Source organism: Amblyomma mixtum, chromosome 4, assembly GCF_055824585.1.
Source record: "Amblyomma mixtum isolate Tamu chromosome 4, ASM5582458v1, whole genome shotgun sequence".
Classification (NCBI taxonomy): domain Eukaryota; kingdom Metazoa; phylum Arthropoda; class Arachnida; order Ixodida; family Ixodidae; genus Amblyomma; species Amblyomma mixtum.
Genome location: NC_143015.1, coordinates 124,319,096 through 124,336,561, shown reverse-complemented (window position 1 = coordinate 124,336,561; position 17,466 = coordinate 124,319,096). Strand labels below are relative to the sequence as shown.

Sequence of the window (17,466 nt, the reverse complement as noted above, 5' to 3'; positions counted from 1 at the left end):
CCTTCCTGTATAATGCACCCAAGTCTTTCTTGATCTTGAATTCAGTTAGGATAACACTAACTTGAGTTTGTTCTGACATTCAGATTACTCTGTCAGACAAATTACCACGCCCACAAATAAAATCCTACTCGGCAGTGTATAGACAGGCATCATACTTGCATCAAATGAGAGGAGGCAAAGACGGTATTGAAAAGCTGTCAATTTATTTGCAAAAAGTGTTTCTGACTAGATGTATCACAACAGTTTTTTTAAGGCGACGTATGCAGACAGTCTGCACAAGATGGAGAAAATAATGAAAAAGCAGGAACTTTTTGCTCACATTCTGGAGTACATGGTTGTAATTAAAGCTCTTAAATATAACCGAAGAAGCACAACCCCTTACAACAAAAAGAAAAAACAAATGGGATAGAGAGAGTGACTGAGGGCAAACACAACACACCAAACATTGTAAAAAGCTCACCTTCCCAAAAAAAAATTAGGAAAAATAAAATATGGGTGACGAGAGAAACCTATGAAAAAAGAGAGAGTCCACAGTAAGGAAGTGAGCAAACTGGAAGAAAGAGCAGCCCATGACTAAATGGAAGAAGCCGTGGCACGTGGTCCCAGAAAAAAAAGATAATAATAAAGACAAAGAAAGGTTGGGCACCACACCCAGATTCCTCAGAAATGATATGTTGTGTGATGGAGTGTGTTACTTCACAAGTGTCAAGGTACCAACAGCACAGGGCCTTTGGTTCAAAAAAAAAAAAAACCACCAGCTTTTTCTGACAAGATGTTGGGTTTCCTCATTTTCTTCTCGCCTGACTTGTAAAGCAACCCTAAAGTTTTAGCCGTAAAACATGAGCTCATATCCTTGCACTACTCAGCAATACATTAACGTGAACCCCTCCCCGCTTTACAAGGTGCTGCGCTACAGCCTCGCTATGCCAAACATGAAACCACGAAGCCTGCTACAGGCAGCTAGCGGTTTGTGCACCCTTTCAAGCAACTCTGCGACACCAGCCCCTAACGGTACACCGGTAATACCCATGCTACCAGTGGTACCACTTGTACCAGTCAAATGCAAAAAAGCACACACACTAGGCCAGCACCTCAGCAGCATCACCGGTACCAGTCAAATGCAAAAAAGCACACGGACACTAGGCCAGCACCTCAGCAGCATCACCGGTACCAGTCAAATGCAAAAAAGCACACACACACTAGGCCAGCACCTCAGCTGCGTCACCGGCACAATTGGAAGAACCGAACCTATGGCTAGTGACATACAGGTCAATATTGCTTAGCAACACACACCAGTTAGAGAGTCCACCCTACAAAAATCACCGAGCTGGTACACTAGAAAATGCATTCTGGTCAGGTATCACTAGTGGTGGTGCTTGAAAGCTTGACTGGCACAAGGCACTGCCGATCACACTACGACCTCGTCTTCCTTGCTGCAAGCATGCAATATCCGAGAGTGCTAGCGAAACAAGTTCTGCAGGAGCATTCCAAATCTTTCCTTTACACTGAACTGGCACTAGTTAGACTAATACCAGCAACACCAGAAAGCCCCGCCCCCGATACCAACCTCCATCATTAACACAAGATGCACTGGACAGGCTCACTTGCATAGTACGTCACTTGTGCCATGCTTCCCTCAGCCATCAAACAACAACAACACACTGTCAGTCAAGAGCTGGTGGTCCTACTGACACCAATAGCTGTTCCCTGTGCGCTGGTACCTCCTTCTTTGTGCGCTGGTGCCCGAACCCGCGGCACCTGGCTGTCGCTACCCAGTCCCCTGCCCCTTGCATTTCTCGTTTTCTTTTGATGGTTGTGCTCATTGCTGCGCTTTGGTCTCGAGGGCGTTGGCGGCCTGCACCACCACTTGGGCTTGCGGAGGCATGTTGGTCAGGGCCGGCGTGTCACCCTGCTGAATCTGCATGTGGTACTTGTAGATGTTTTCCGTGCTCTCCACAAGCCCTGGGGTGGGGGGGGAGGAGAGATGAGGGGCACAGAGTGAAGCAGCTGGGAGGCTTTTCCCTTTACAGTCAAGCCCATTTATAACAATACTGGTTATAACAATATATCGGATATAACAATGGTCAGTCATGGCACCAACAGCTTTGCCACGTGTTCTATGGTAAAATAAACTGCTTATAGCAATGCTGTCAGGGCACATTATTGGTTATAACAATTAAATCTGGTAATGAGTGTCAACCATTATAGAAAAAAAAAGAAGGAAATGCTACAACCACACCAGCAAAACCATGCTTGCAACACAAAAGCGCACACAAAGGGGGGCCGACCAATGGACTAAGCTGGCGCAGCAACGCCACGAAAGCAAGAGAGGCAGGCATCATCGCGTCACGAGAGCTGCTGCATTGCTGTATTGGCTATGCGCGCCATGCGTACCCCCAATCAGTCGGTGCAGTGCGCGCGCATGCAGCCAGCGCGGTTTTTCTCTTGTCAGCTGTCACCGCACCCTTAGTTCTGCATGCTTCTTGAATTTCCCATAAGAATCACTTCCGGAAAGACGGCTTGATTCCTGTGACGTGGAGGTGCGCGAAGCTCCCGGTGGCGCAGTGATGGCGGTGCTTTGGTCATCAGTGAATGGTGAACATTGTTCCGGTTCCCTGAAGTTCGAATTAACGAACTTTTACAGGCATTAGAACAATCAAACCCCTCCAGGTATTTACTGTCAATAAATGCGGTGAAGTTTGTCATCTTTCCTTTTTTTCGGCACAACCCTGTTATAACAATTATTGGATATAACAATGGCATTTCCATGGCACTTGAATATTGTTATAAGTGGGCTTGACTGTATTACCAGAACCTAAGAGAGTTCCTCAGAGAAGGTACTAACAAGATGTTCATGTCAGCATACTTTCCTGTCTTTGCCTCCCTGTTTTACTGCTTTTAGCTGCAAGAGCAGCAGGCTCTTGGTAGGTATAGTAGGGTAGGCATAGTAGGCATAGTAGAGCCACCACGCTGGATTTTCAGTTTCAACGTCCCTTCAAATCATTCACAGGCAATGTGAAGGGGGGACGAGGGTCTTAAAACGGACCTTTTTATTTGTGGCTAGAATCTCATGAAATTTCGCACACAGATGTGTTTTTGTCTTCTGATTTCAAAAATGTAGTTATAACTGAGCTGGTGGTCTTAGATCAAGAGTTATCTCAAATTCTTGAGTGTAATTAGGTAATTTCTAACGCAGCTTTAATGAACTTTTTCATTGCATTTTGTTGCTTTTAATTACATGAATTGATAGCCAGCGAATTCCCATACCCAATGACATTCTTACTTTTTTTGTTTAGGCCCCATATAAGTAGCAATTTACAATTAGCTTAACGAATTGCAGCGTCAAATACTGCGACCTGTTACTCTCGATGTAGTAATATCACGATGACATGCCCTTAGAGAAAAACGAAGAATGTCACCGGGTATGGGAACTCTCTGGCTATCAATTCATGTAATTAAAAGCAACAAAATGCAATGAGAAAGTTAATTAAAGCTGCATAAGAAATTACCTAATTACATTCCAGACTTTGTAAGATTTAAGACCACCAGCTCAATTATGATTACATATTTGGAATCAGAAGAGAAAAATGCATCTGTGTGCAAAATTTCATGAGATTCTAGCCATAAATAAAAAAGTTTAGTTTTAAGACCCTCGTCCCTTCTGAAGTCTCGCAAATCACACAGGGCAAGAAGCTGCACGATCATGTATGCTGTGTGGCATCATTTCACAGCTCAGTGTCATTACACTCATGTGCGTTTCAGCAAGTTTCCAATGATTTATACCGAGACCTGTCCTTCCAAACACGCAGAGCAGATGCTACTTACTAACTTCACAAGAACTGCCCCCCTTCCCCTCATGGACACACTGCATGCTGAACTGTTGCCTACAGACAGCAAGGCACAGAAAAAATGTGCATACCGCAAGTGCTGGCAAAAGTGCTTACCCAGTGCTTACAACGATGAAAGGGTGTGCTAGTTATAATGTCACAGCCTCATACATAAGCTCCTCAATATGATCCTCAGGCTGGCAACTCATAACTACCCCCTCTCAGAGTTCTGCTTCAATTCTCTCTCACCAGATGTGATGTTGAAGCTGCGCCCACGGATTCCAGACTCCTTGTTGGTTGGTGACCACCAGTTGAAGAGAGAGCCCACAATGGGGACATGCCTCAGGAGTCCCTGGGAAAAAATAAAACAATAACCGTAAAACAAATTCATTACCCGACTCCCTACATTGGAGAAACACTGGCCCAAATAAGAACTCACAAGGTGATAGGCTGATCAACTGACTGACTCATTAATTAACAAGATGACTGATCAATCCACATGACATACAGAGCAGCTAGTTAGCAGCGAAAGGAACACTGATATGAACACTTCTGCTAGAAACCCACCCTTGCCTGGAGAGTTCCCCGAACTTGCGGATACAACAAGCAAGCTCCACAAATGCGGTGTACATAAAAACTCCTAACAGCATATCACATGCCTGGAGCAAGCTCATTAATCAATGGCACATTGTGTCCCTGCCTGTTTTGCGTCCCACAGTCAACATGCTGAGATACATGGCTCCCTGTGTGGTAGACGCGGTCAGGGCTTCGAAAGCACATTGTCAACAAATACACTTCCGAAAAATAACAATTAGCTGATCTACCCTCCCTGCACCCACTCCTGTCAATTCGTGACGTCCTCATCCAGTAAAACAAAACTGAAAGAAAATTACTGTGCTTTTGACAGTAACCACAATTTTACTCACTCAGTCTATTGGCCCAGTATAAATCCATAGCTGCGAAAGCCAGTCTTGCGCAATATCCATCGTATGTATTTTTTCTTTATTGTTTGTTTGGCAATACACAGGTACACCCCAGCCTTGATGCACCCTATTACTCCAGGTGACTGCCTTCCCCAGTGACTGGCTAAGCAGCCTCAGTGACGATAACTACCCCACCATGCAACGCTGAAGAATTTCCCTTTGGCCACTCACACTTAACAGCTATACAGGTTGTCACAATGCATATGAGGCTACACTCCGGCATTAACCCTTTCACTGCCAGGTTTTCTTACTCACAGCTGCATACACCCTGCCGGGTTTTTTTTGTATGTTAGTTTCCTGGAAATGTTTTGCTAGCAACGCACTAAAATGCTCTGCAGGACATGTAGACATGTTTATTCAGGATAATCTTATAGAAATTAGTTGTACTAAATCAAATCTTGCAGCACCAATTATGCCTGTCGGATTTACTCTTCTTACGCGGATTTTTCGGTGGCAGGGGGACTTCATCGCTGACATCACTCGACAAGGCACTTAGGTGGGCTCCTTCCTCGTTCTCATTATCACTGGACATCAAATTCACAAGCAGTTTTAAATTTCCTCGTCCGTCAAAGCGCGGACGACTGTGGCACATTGCCTCACATGGCTGCTGTGCGGAGACCAAAACGAAGTGACTCGGATGTGGAAACATGCACGCCATCTGTTGTGTAAAATTTGCCTTACAAGATCTTTGAATTTATGGGGTCTCTCCATAGATGGCGCTACATGTTTGCATCGTTATTTTTTTACACGATTATTAGCGGGAGCGGCAGGGGGGGTGAGTTAAAAAGCCAAAATGAGTTAACTCGGGTGAGGCAGGGGTGTGCATATGTGGTAGCCCGAGTTATCTCGGGAGTGGCAGTGAAAGGGTTAATAGCAATTATTTTTTCATGACAGAACCACTCTGCTACTGGGCAGTTCCCTGACCACATTAGTAGATCCTTTCACCTCTTCCTCCTCAGAACTGGCAGCTCTCACCTCCTGGAGGATCTTCTCCTCGTTCTCTTGCTGCAGACCCTTGCTGGCCTCCTGGATGCCCTGCTTCACAAGCTCAGACATGGACTCCAGGGCCTGGTACAAAAAGGGGGGGGTGGCACAAGCGCAGAGGGAAATTCGTCAGTTATACATGTGTGTGTGCAGACAGCAACAGCAGAGGAGCAAATCAAATCAGTATGTCGCTTCAGGTGCAGACTGCTAGAGAAGAAAGAACTGAGAGCAGCAACAACTGGACAGGTAAGAAATATTTGACGGTTGACAGTTCCTCAATGCAGTTCCTCAACTTGCTCAATAAAAACATACACTTGGTAGTTTAACCTCTCATATGTGCAATTATCACTTTTTTTTGCAGTTTTATGTGCATGTTAACCCTGGCTTTTGTATAACATCTCAATATCTTTTTTTTTTGATTAATTTACTTCACCTCTTATTTTTGCAAAATCAGTGATAAAATGTGTGTGACCGTGTGTAATAGCAATTGATATCTTGTGTATTTTTTTTTTGTTCCGCTGTCACTGCTGTCTGCCGCCGGCTTCCAGGCCTCGTCAAGCTGCTACTACAGCTTTTTGCCTGGGAGACCGTCAACATTGTAAAAATGTTGAAAATAAAGGTGATTTGATTTGATTTGATTTGAAGTGCCTCACATGAAAAAGGAAAAAACACCATGAGAGGAGACAGGAAGACGATGCAAAGAGGGCACAGGCTCACCTTGGTTGACTCCTCAAGTTCTATGCCAGCTCCAAGAACAAGTCCCACGAGCTCCTCGATGTCAAGGTCGTCAGTCACCATGCCAAAGCGCACGCACGAGAGGCCGTCCTCACTCTCGCCTACAAAACATGAGGCAGCACACTGTTAGGTCAAACATCATGGAAACAAACGTGATGAAGTCTTTTTTGAGCATGTCTTCAGTGATGAAGTCTTTTTTGAGCATGTCTTCAGCAAAGGCAGCGTCTGCAGGCCGCTACATGTACACAAATCTGGCACTAGAAAATGCCTCCAACCATATGTAATGACAAAAAACAGTCAAAACAAGTAAAAAAGAAACGTCTTGCATATGTGTCAACAAATATCCAAACGGGTTCCTCATAATTTAATTATGCTCACGTTACATTCACACAAATACGGTGTTAAATGTCAGTCATTGAGAAGACCCTTCTTACAAACTGTATCAAGAAATAGCAATGTTAACAACTAATTCACCTTAGTGCTAATGTTTAGCACAAAGAAGTTGACAGCAAATGAAAGGTTTGTAATAAGGGAGTAATTACTCATTGACATCCACCCAAGCGCAGTCATATGGCTACAAAGGAAAGCTATACAGCTTTCTCAGAAACTTCGTAGTTAAAGAAAAATTCGTCCTGGTCCGGGGTTCGAACCCAGGAACCTGGGAACAGTACAACACTGTTCCCACTTCAAGTTATTGATCAATTCGCTCTCGCCCTACCATAAGCTTGCCGTCCTGGTTAGCTCAATTGGTAGAGCGACTGCTCCGGTGAAGCGGTGGTCCCGGGTTCGAACCCCGGACCAGGACGAATTTTTCTTTAACTACGAAGTTTCTGAGAAAGCTGTGTAGCTTTCCTTTGCAGCCGCTCTATAGCTTTCCTTTGCAGCCATATGGCTGCGCTCGGGTGGATGTCAATGAGTAATTACTCCCTTATTACAAATCTACTCCACCATGGGGGATTCCCCTAAAAAACATTTGATCAAATGAAAGGTTCAGTTCTCTGATGCTTACCTAAGATAACACACCATTACCAACACGACACAAGCTTTGCACACAGCAGTAAGACAGCATTCGAGACAGAGCTACACAGTGGCACTGTAAATCTTCGTGCCAAACAACTCACCAAGGGAGAAGGCTGAGTCTGTGCTCTTCAGCTTGAGCACCAGCTCCGAATTGAGCTGGTTGAGTTGGGCCTTGGCCTTCTCGTCCAGCGAGTCCATGTGGCCGACAAACGCATCCGGCACAAACCGCACGCCCCCCAGGCCAGCCCAGTGGCACACCTCCACAAGCTCCAGGTTGGCATGCTTGGCGAGGGCGTCGCGGAACTTGCGCTTCTGCCGAACCGTCGCGTTCAGGATTGCCTGGCAAGCGCAACAGTGAGCACACCCAGCAAGGGAGGCAACATGGAAAGATAATGTTTAAGGGGGGATGAGGGGATCGAAGGCAACTTTTCTATTTTTCGACTTACAGTGATGAAATTTGGCAGACTGGCTTAAAACAGCATCAGACAACCAGGTATAAAGTACAATGACAGCTTCAGTAGTTTCCCTTTTATCATTGTTTGTATGTTGTCCCCCATCTTGCTAGCTTGTGGAAAGCCTAGCATGACAAAAAAAAAGGGCTGAGGCTTAACTTGGTTAAGCCTGGAGAATGCGAAGCATCATCGTGTCGCGTAATTTGGAGGCGCACAACCACAGCGACAGCGCGAGGTGGGCCCCCGTTTCTCCACTGTCGTGACGTCACCGTGTCACGTGGTGTGACGTCATGTATCACGTGATTTGGAGGCGCATAACCACGGTGAAGGGCTGAAGTGGTAGCTAAAGTAGTATGCTTCGCATAAAACAAGCTACAGGTCTGTAAATACTTTTAATATTTACTAAGAAGTGTGGTGTAAGTCAAGACTCTCTTAATTTTTTTTTTTTAATTTCTCTGCTCTTTTTTACGAAGGACACAATAGGCACCTTCTTTTATGTTTAGAATGTATCATGCTCTAATTACCATGTAATAAAAACATGTGAGCCTAAATGGTAAATCTGAGACTGTCTCGACGCAGACCACATTCCAGTGATCACAACAAAACAAACGGGGTAAAAATCCATGCACCCATTGCTGTGCTATGCTTTCCACGAACAGGGTATTAAGCTCAAAACAAACTTTCGAGAAAACAAGCCTGAAAGTTCTAAGCTAGCACACACTGTCTATGAGTAGATGCCGACAGTTATATTTATTTGGAGCGCTCAAAGTTTATTTTTGGGTGAAATATTTCAGTACAACATAGAAACGGTGCTGCAGATGCCAAAAAGTGTACTTTTCAAAAATCAACTTTTTTCGTGATTTTTGCGATCTGATCCCCACATCCCCCCTTAAAAAGACACATCAATCCAATTTTCGTTGTCATTAAAAAAATGATTTAGCAATAGTATGTGGCTAGGTTGATGTCTGTGCGGATACAAAGAACACATTCACTCCTGTGAAATTTGGAAATAAGAAAGAAACGCCTTTCTCCACCTATTCTAACTTGTGGCAATGATGAAGTCCTAAGGAGCATTAGGGACTCCACGACTGATGGCTAGAAGTTGACAGTATTGGGGTGTAGCCTCAGACATCTGCATGGCAAATGTATTTGATGTCAACGTACTTTGCCAGTTAAAAGGCTAGCGATGTCTTGTTTTTGTGTTTGCCACTGTTTGCATTCTTTGCCAAAGGCAATGACAATTAAGCGCATTAATGAATTGGTTTGGTTTGGTTTTATGGGGTTTAACGTCCCGAAGCGACTCAGGCTATGAGGGACGCCGTAGTGGAGGGCTCCGGAAATTTCGACCACCTGGGGTTCTTTAACATGCACTGACGTAGCACAGTACATGGGCCTCTAGAATTTCTCCTCCAAAAAAATTCGACCGCCGCAGCCACATTAATGAATTGATACAGCAAAACTTATTTTTAATGTTTTCTGCCCAAAAACATACAGTGTTAAACAACCTTTCTCTCAGAGCAAGATGGTTTTGGTCTTATAGAGTTTTAAGTTCACAAAGTGACTGACGCTTGAGGAACCCCGTAGTGAAGGGCTCCGGATAATTTCAACCGCCTGGGGCTCTTTAACATGCTGTGACAAGGTGAAAGCAAGGACTGTAGGCACTACTGACCTTGTATTAATCTATGAGGTTTCATCTGCTTTTACCAGACTGCCACTCTGTTACCCATTACATGTGGCTTTGGCGCGATCAGATCATGTTTGCTGGAACAACTCACTGTTAGGTTTACTGAAGTAAAAAAGACAAATTAAAAGCGTAAAAATGTTAACAGTCAGTCAGGCTTTCACCGTGTGTTATTTTGTCAGTGGCATATAATGTCTGCCATAAAATACAGTTGTTTAAAAAAAACTGATCTCGATTTTCCATGATGTGAAGCCATTAGAGGGCATGAGATGTGCTCCTAGAACACAACTAGCACATAAACTCAGTTCAAGCAATGATGACTCCATGTATGGTCGCCATGGAAATAAGCAAAATGAAGCACTACATTCGAATAGATTCTCTTCTGAATTTGCCACAATCAGTGTTCTGATACCACTGCATAAAACAAGCAAATAATCAAATTCTCCACAGTGAAACATGTGGCTCTCAATCCAAAGGATGCAACCATGATCCTTATGTTAGAGGCTTTGAAGCTGATTAGTATTTGTCACTGGCCATCTGGTGCTCAGGTGTATACCGTATAAACGCGTGTAAGGGCCGCACCCGTGTATGGGCCGCACCCCGTTTTCCCGAAGAAAATGTTTTAAAAAAAATAAATTCGTGTAAGGGCCGCACCCGAACTTTCCATGACCCAGGCGGGAATAGCCTTCTAAATGCACGCGCCGTGGCCTCCGCGATCGGCTCTGGCTGCGAACAACGGTGCGCTCGATCGCAGAGCGCTTGATCGCGGAGGCCAAGCACACGCACAAGAGCTTCCAAAAACCGTCCATGGATGGCGCCCGAGGCCGCAGCCATCATCATCATCGTCAACTTTTTCTCCCCCGCGACTTCCCGCTATCTAATTGGCTTCAGTATCGCTAGCTCCAGCCTTTTATGGCGGATTAGCGCGTTCGCCGTAGTTGTGGCTTTCGCGTGCTGCCGCCGAGTAATGCAGTTTTAGCCCGACGGGCAAGCACCTTATCAGCTACACGGCTGGGAGTTAGCTCTCGAACACGGCAAGCGTGCGGCGGACAGGAAACTCGACGTGGCCGAGAAGTGCGTCCGATGACCGTGCAATCAAAAGGGTGCATTGAGAAACAAGCTGCAAAAAACGCGCTTTCCGAGGTGAGCTGTGTGAGTTTCCCGAACTGCTCTGCTAGTGATGGAAATGCGGAACAACGGCTACGCGTTGACAGCGGACATGGTGCGCGGCTTCTTTGGGATGAGCGTGCACCAGAGCACAACACCAGCTCAGAGTCGAAATACTCCGCGAGTGTCGAATGAACGTAGAATAAATGCTGTTCATTCTCTGATTGCTGTGTTTTTGCTTTAAAAAAATTTTTTTTTTTTCTAAATCGCGTGTATGGGCCGCACCCCGAAAATTGGCTCCCGAATCTGGAAAAAAAAGTGCGGCCCTTACACGCATTTATACGGTATATAACACTCTTCACATGTCAGTGTTATCTTGACAGCATTGTCTACTAGAATCAGCGGATGCTCATCAAATAACCAAAACCGTAAAAATTAACAAAAGAAGCCTGCAGCACTGGCACTGCTTACTAACAACCTATAGCTAACTGCTAGCCTCATGAAAAAAGAAGAAAACCTTTCATATCGCTATTCGCTTACCAGATGCTTTAAGAGGCAGTTGTAAAGTTCCTCCACATCTTGGGTTGTCGTGCCGTAGACTAGAAAACAACAGGCAAAACAGGCAAGTTATGCACTGCTCGACCTATTATAAGCAGCATGCATGGAGTAAGGGCCTTGAAAGCCAATTCCTGTTTATTTTTTTTTTTTAATATACCGTAAAAACCCACGTATAATACGAGGTTTTTTTCCCGTAATTAGCGTCCTAAATTTCCGCCTCATACTGTTTGCGGATCCGAACAAAAATTTTCGAAGTTGCTCGAAGTTTTGGTTTCGTTTCTGCAGAGTGGCTACAGCTTGGCTTTGCTATTGGCACGTGGCTACGGCTTGGCTTCGGTCACGACATCGTTTCTTTGTTGATCCATTGGGTGTGCCGGGGGGGGGGGGTCGCGGTGTGCCGTGCGCCTGTTGACAACGCACATGCTCGCATGTAAGGCACGCTTCGTGAAGTGGATATTGTTTTAGGGAGCACGATGTCACGGTCTCGAAAACAGTACTCGGCTACTTTCAAGCGATTTTAGCTGCGGAGAACATCGGCAACGGTGCGGCCGGGAGGCAGCTTGGTGTCGTCGAAGGAAGCATTCGTGGATGACCACGACAGAAAGAAGCCCTTTTCGCGGCCGCTTGATGGTTGTGTACACAAACCGTTCAAGGACGCAGTCAAGCGGTGCTACGCAGAGTGGATGCGCTCAGGTGAGCCTGCAGTGACGCCAACCGGGCGACTGAAGTGGGCTTAAGAAGCGGGGCATCTCGAACGCCCTCGATGGCACGGAAGATGAGTACATTTGGGATGATTTGTCGGACAAAGAAATGTCCGAAGAAAGCGCTACTGAAGAAGAAAGTAATTGAAGTGAAGTTCAGGATGCGATTTGAATAAATGCCTTCTATGAGCTTGCGTCACTCGTATTACATGTGGGAAAAACTTTTTTTTCCCATTTCGTGTCTCTAAAACTTAGCCTCGTATTATATTTGGGTTCGTATTATATGCGGGTTTTTACGGTATTGAGTAGATAGCCACATCCCATTCCTTGCACAAAAGAAAATAAAACATTTTTCAAAACAGATTGGAAGTATTTTTAAACAGCGAAAAAATGGTGGGTGATTTAGCGTTGTTAGGCCGAATGCCAATTGGTGAGCTAGCACTTCGGTTCTGGTTCGAGGCTCAGTTTTCAAGATCCAGCAGGCTTCAGACAAACATGGGCCAAATCTGACTTAAGCTCCGCTCTATGGGTATCATGTGGTAGCGTTAATGGATTACTCTCCATATATGTGGAATTAGTCATTATTTTCTGTACATTCATATATCTCTGAGGGTATTGATACCACTCCTGGTGCAGTGCTACGGAGGTTAAGCGATGCCCCACTGCCCTGTGATGGCAGGTGCTGCCATCTATGAGGCTTGTGAGACCAAGGTTGCTCTTCCCGAGCAACCTATCACAACCAATCACTCACTGAACTGCCACGGTGAGCAAGTTGCCCACAATGCGGGACAACACACAATGACTGACTGGCTAACACTTTTTTGGCTGAGTGGAAGCCTTAGTGCCGATGCAATAAAACCAGGGAACCGAGACTGGGTTTCAACCAACGTAAGGCATCACAACAGAGCAATTTATGACATGATAAAACCTATGATAAAACCTAACGTGTGTGCATTGATACACTATACTGGCAACTGGAAGTGACAACCTGGTCAATATTTGTCCGAAATGACCAAACACAAGCTCAAAATTCTGTCCTTCAATAAATGCAGAGTGAATATTAACGAGCATGCAGCTTGTGACATCACACATGCAAGGTTGCCACGAAACAGGAAAATTGAAAATTAGTTTGCACTGAAACAAAACACTGCTCGGCTGTGAAACTTGGCACACAAGATCGGAAGACCACAGAGAATGTACTCTGAAAGTTTCGATAAACTCCGTAGAAGTCGAAAAAACACCAGAGTTGCCTTTTAACACCATAACACATGAGCAAAATTCAAAATTTCACCAGCGCTGCAACGAGGAACAAAGACAGAGAAGGAAGGACAAGGACAAGCGCTACTAACAACTGAACGTTTATTTGAAAAAACACAGATTATATGCACACAACTGACAACCCAAAGCGCCTGCGCTTCCCGCAAAAAGCACGCAAAAGAAAGTTACGAATCTAGATACAAAATTTCACACTCATGTAAGTGTGAAATTTCACATGAGTGTGAAATTTTGTATCTAGATTCATAACTTTCTTTTGCGTTCTTTTTGCGGGAAGCGCAGGCGCTTTGGGTTGTCAGTTGTGTGCATATAATCTGGGTTTTTTCAAATAAACTTTCAGTTGTTAGTAGCGCTTGTCCTTGTCCTTCCTACTCTGTCTTTGTTCCTCGTCGCAGCGCTGGTGAAATTTTGAAGATGTACCAACTAGCTCAAACCACAATTTTGCTCCAACACATAAGCGAAACCAAACGCGCTCACCATGACCACTCTCGAGTGGGCAGAAACGCAAGCAAGCACCATACGGGTCCAAGTCAAGCAGGTCCAGAGCTGCACGGGGAATGTCGCGATTCAGAACTTGGGCCAGCTGCAACAGGGGGTGAGAAAGCTTGCAGTCACAACGGTTTCTTTTTTTTTTTTTTTTTTCAGTACACGAGAAGTTCTCCACAATAAAGAGCATCACATAAGCAGTATCCAACACAAACAAACAGTAACACAGGGCTCACCCAAGAGTTGAGGTTGTTGCGGTAGGAAGTGTCGTGCAGGACGGGCTCCTCGTCAGGGGCTGCAGCCTCCGTCTCCTCCTCCGTCTTCTCCCTGCTGCCGTCCGACTCGTCCGGCGTGTCACGCTTGGACTCGGTCTCCGACGCAACTTCCGTCGTCGACTCTTCCTCCTGAGTTTCTTCCTCCACTTCTTCCTCCACGAGGGCCTCTTCCGGAAGGTACCGGAACGTCACGACTGGTACGACCACGTCAAACAGCAGCTGCGACAGCGTTGTCGCCGAGCGGCGCAACGCGGCACAAGGTGAAATGACCAGGTAAAAAAACAAAGAGAATACAGTAGAATTTCAATGATACGAATCTCACGGGGCCGCCAAAAATATTCGTATGATCTGGAACTTGTAGTATCATCCAAAATTAATGAAAAAATTCAGGGGGCACTTTGGCTCAAGTGCTGCAAGGCGAAAGCGTTTCCTGGCACACTGTTTGTTATTCTTTACTTCTTTATTTTTATTTTTTTATTTTTGCTCCTTTCATTGTTTTTTATTTTTATTTTCATACCCTATTTTATTTTGTTTTTATTTTTGCTTATTTTATTATTTTTATTTTCCTTTTCTTGACTTTATCCCTTTTATTTTGATATATGAAACCTATGCATTCACTAGATGCGCCTTTATTCTTGCTGTAACCTTGAGCCTTCGTGGCGGAGTGGTAGCGTCTGCTCTTCAAATGCCAAAGGCCCTGGTTCGATTCCCACCCTCGGCGCGGTTTCTTTTTAAGCAGTGACGCCGAAAGGTGGACAAATCTGCCGACGCGTCTGTCGACACAGCTGCCGACGCATCTGTCGACACGGCTGCCGACGCGTCTGTCGACATTCCTGCCGACGCGTCTGTCGACACAGCTGCCGACGCGTCTGTCGACACAGCTGCCGACGCGTCTGTCAACACGGCTGCCGACGCGTCTGTCGACATTCCTGCCGGCGCATCTGTTGACACGGCTGCCGACGCGTCTGTCGACATTCCTGCTGACGCGTCTGTCGGCACGACTGCCGACGCGTCTGCTAACGACAGTATGAGGCATTAAAGGCTTTCGCTTTAATACCGTATGTAGATACACCCGAAATGCATTCATGCCGATCTGTGCACAGCTGACAAGATTATTTACAGCTGCAAGGCCACCGTTCACTGCTCATAGTGCGCACCACATGACTGATGATCATGACGTTGGCATTCCGAAAGGCAGCACTCAGTGCTCAAGGCTGCAGCCATGTCTCGTGCATTCGCGTCATCCGTAGTGCCACGGGATTGTGTTCGGAATAACCGATATTTCACACATTGTACACAATACACTTTGTACAGGAACTTCCACGAATTCGTGTCAACCGTAATCATATCACAGAGATTCTACGATACGTAAACTGGAATTCCCCTCTCACAATGCCACTTCTAAACATTCCACAATGCCAGATTTGCAACCTTGCATGCCTGCAGTAGAAAGAAATATCACAATTTTGAGCATACAAAACCAAACATTAACAAAACAGCAGCATTTCAAAGTGGCATGATCACATTAAAGAACCATCTCAGTGCCAAGCAGTGAGTAAAAAGAAATGGAGACACTGAATCGCTTCGTTACCAGCTCTCGAACAATTAAAAAATATACTGCTGAAAATGAATGGCTGGAAGTTTAGCATTGCTAAGCCTGAAATATTGTGCAAAGGCACAGTTTTTTGCTGGTGGACACCATCGCCATGTACCTGAGCGCGCAATTTAGGTGTCCACTGACCCAGCTTTTTCATTGCCAATGCCAATTTCGCTCCACTACCAAATGCATTTCTTTAGGATGTGCAGTGACAGTACTAACAAACCGAGAAATTAATCACCCAAATACAACACAAAGCCAGGAATTTAAAGACCCACTGGCTCTCACCAAAGTTCCGACGGACTTGGTCACAACATCAGCCAGGGACAGCACTTGGCCTTCTTTGGACACTGCTCGGGGCCTACCCTGTAAGACACAAAAAGGATGGTTTGGTTTATGGTGTTTAACGTCCCAAAGCGACTCAGGCTATGAGAGACGCCGTAGTGGAGGGCTCCGGAAATTTCGACCACCTGGGGTTCTTTAACGTGCACTGACATCGCACAGTACACGGGCCTCTAGAATTGCTCCTCCAAAGAAATTCTAGCCGCCGCGGCCGGGATCGAACCCGCGTCTTTCGGGCCAGCAGCCGAGCACCATAACCACTGAGCCACCGTGGCGGCCACAAAAAGGAGGTGCACCGTGAGCAGTTTCAGAAATAAAACAGATTTGGGCAGAGTAGAAGCATTTGCCTCTACTGTTTCCTACATGCTTCCCTGCAAATCTGCTACAAACGTGAGGTGAATGTTCTGGATGCTGTACTGACTGCCCAACTTGTTGGTCAAGTGAAGTCAGCCGCATGCTTGCCGACCCCCAGAACTGCATTACAACCCTGGCTGCAACAGCTGCACACGCTGCGCATGCTAATAATACTGCAGCCTGACCTGAGCCGTGCTAGTCATGAGATGGAAACAGCAGCTTACCACTACTTCGATTTCTGCAACCTGGTCCAGGCGTTCTCGCAGCATCTCACTCTGCACAAGAAAAGAAAAGAAACACTGAACAAAACACAGAAGCACAAACACCGAGGACACTGCTGCCTGACATCACTCGCTATAGAACACCTTATCTGAATGGACCTCTCCTGTATTCATCAAAGTCTCTCTCCCTCCCTCCTTATCTGCATAATGAAGAGTGGGCTAAGCTGTAGGGCACACTACAATCTCCCCACTATACAGGAGCAGAGTAGCTCACAACTAAAATCAAGAAACGAGTTCTATCTTTCAGGATTGCGCCCCAGTTTTATAGAAACAGCTGTAATTGGGTGTCCAGATACAAAATGCAGCAAGCAAGAGCAAGTTAAAAGAAAAGAGAAATATCAGAGTGTGTGCCTCAGCCACCACGTGCACTGAAGTGACAGTGACGGCCGCATGGAAGCCAGCATATCCGAACAACCGTTCCTCCTGCAGCAGAAGCCTTCCAGTGCATATACTACAGAGCATGAATACATCATATACGGGGTTTAGCATATGAAAAAGTGCTCCCGTGAAAAACAGGCACCAAACTGGGTCCACCAAGGCACCTCAAAAAAATCAGGGGGGCACTTTGTTGACCTAAAGTGCGGTGAGGCGAAAGCCTTAAGCGCAGTGTTGCTGCTTGTGTCACTGATGCGTTGTTAAGATGTTAAGCTTCGCCTCTAAGAGTGAAAAGCGACAGCGTCTTGCAACGCTGCCAGGGAGTCCACAGAATGCCATCGCCCGTTCGGTTTTACCCCTTGCTCCTCGGTAAATTGGTTTTTGAGGAAAGGAAATGTATATTGGTCTGGCATGCCTCCCTGGACACCTGAAC

At 45.7% G+C, this 17,466-nt stretch overlaps 1 protein-coding gene and 1 non-coding gene across 3 annotated transcripts in view; one reads left to right on the top strand and one right to left on the bottom strand.

Moving 5' to 3' along the window:
- Nucleotides 1-1,805: 1,805 nt before the first annotated feature.
- LOC149348155 (pyridoxal-dependent decarboxylase domain-containing protein 1) overlaps nucleotides 1,806-17,466 on the bottom strand; it is a 43,319-nt gene continuing 27,658 nt past the window's right edge. For both annotated transcript variants that reach the window (XM_089587962.1, XM_089587963.1), the window contains exons 11-20: nucleotides 16,602-16,652; nucleotides 15,970-16,047; nucleotides 14,046-14,303; nucleotides 13,801-13,906; nucleotides 11,330-11,388; nucleotides 7,651-7,888; nucleotides 6,512-6,630; nucleotides 5,786-5,878; nucleotides 4,077-4,179; nucleotides 1,806-1,962 (exon numbers count right to left, since the gene is read on the bottom strand). In XM_089587962.1, coding sequence (XP_089444088.1) covers nucleotides 1,820-1,962; nucleotides 4,077-4,179; nucleotides 5,786-5,878; nucleotides 6,512-6,630; nucleotides 7,651-7,888; nucleotides 11,330-11,388; nucleotides 13,801-13,906; nucleotides 14,046-14,303; nucleotides 15,970-16,047; nucleotides 16,602-16,652 — 1,248 coding nt within the window. In that variant the 3' untranslated portion in view covers nucleotides 1,806-1,819. The remainder of the gene's footprint in view (nucleotides 1,963-4,076; nucleotides 4,180-5,785; nucleotides 5,879-6,511; nucleotides 6,631-7,650; nucleotides 7,889-11,329; nucleotides 11,389-13,800; nucleotides 13,907-14,045; nucleotides 14,304-15,969; nucleotides 16,048-16,601; nucleotides 16,653-17,466) is intronic.
- On the top strand, nucleotides 7,261-7,334 carry TRNAT-GGU (transfer RNA threonine (anticodon GGU)). Its single transcript has one exon. It is a non-coding gene; the product is annotated as a tRNA-Thr (tRNA).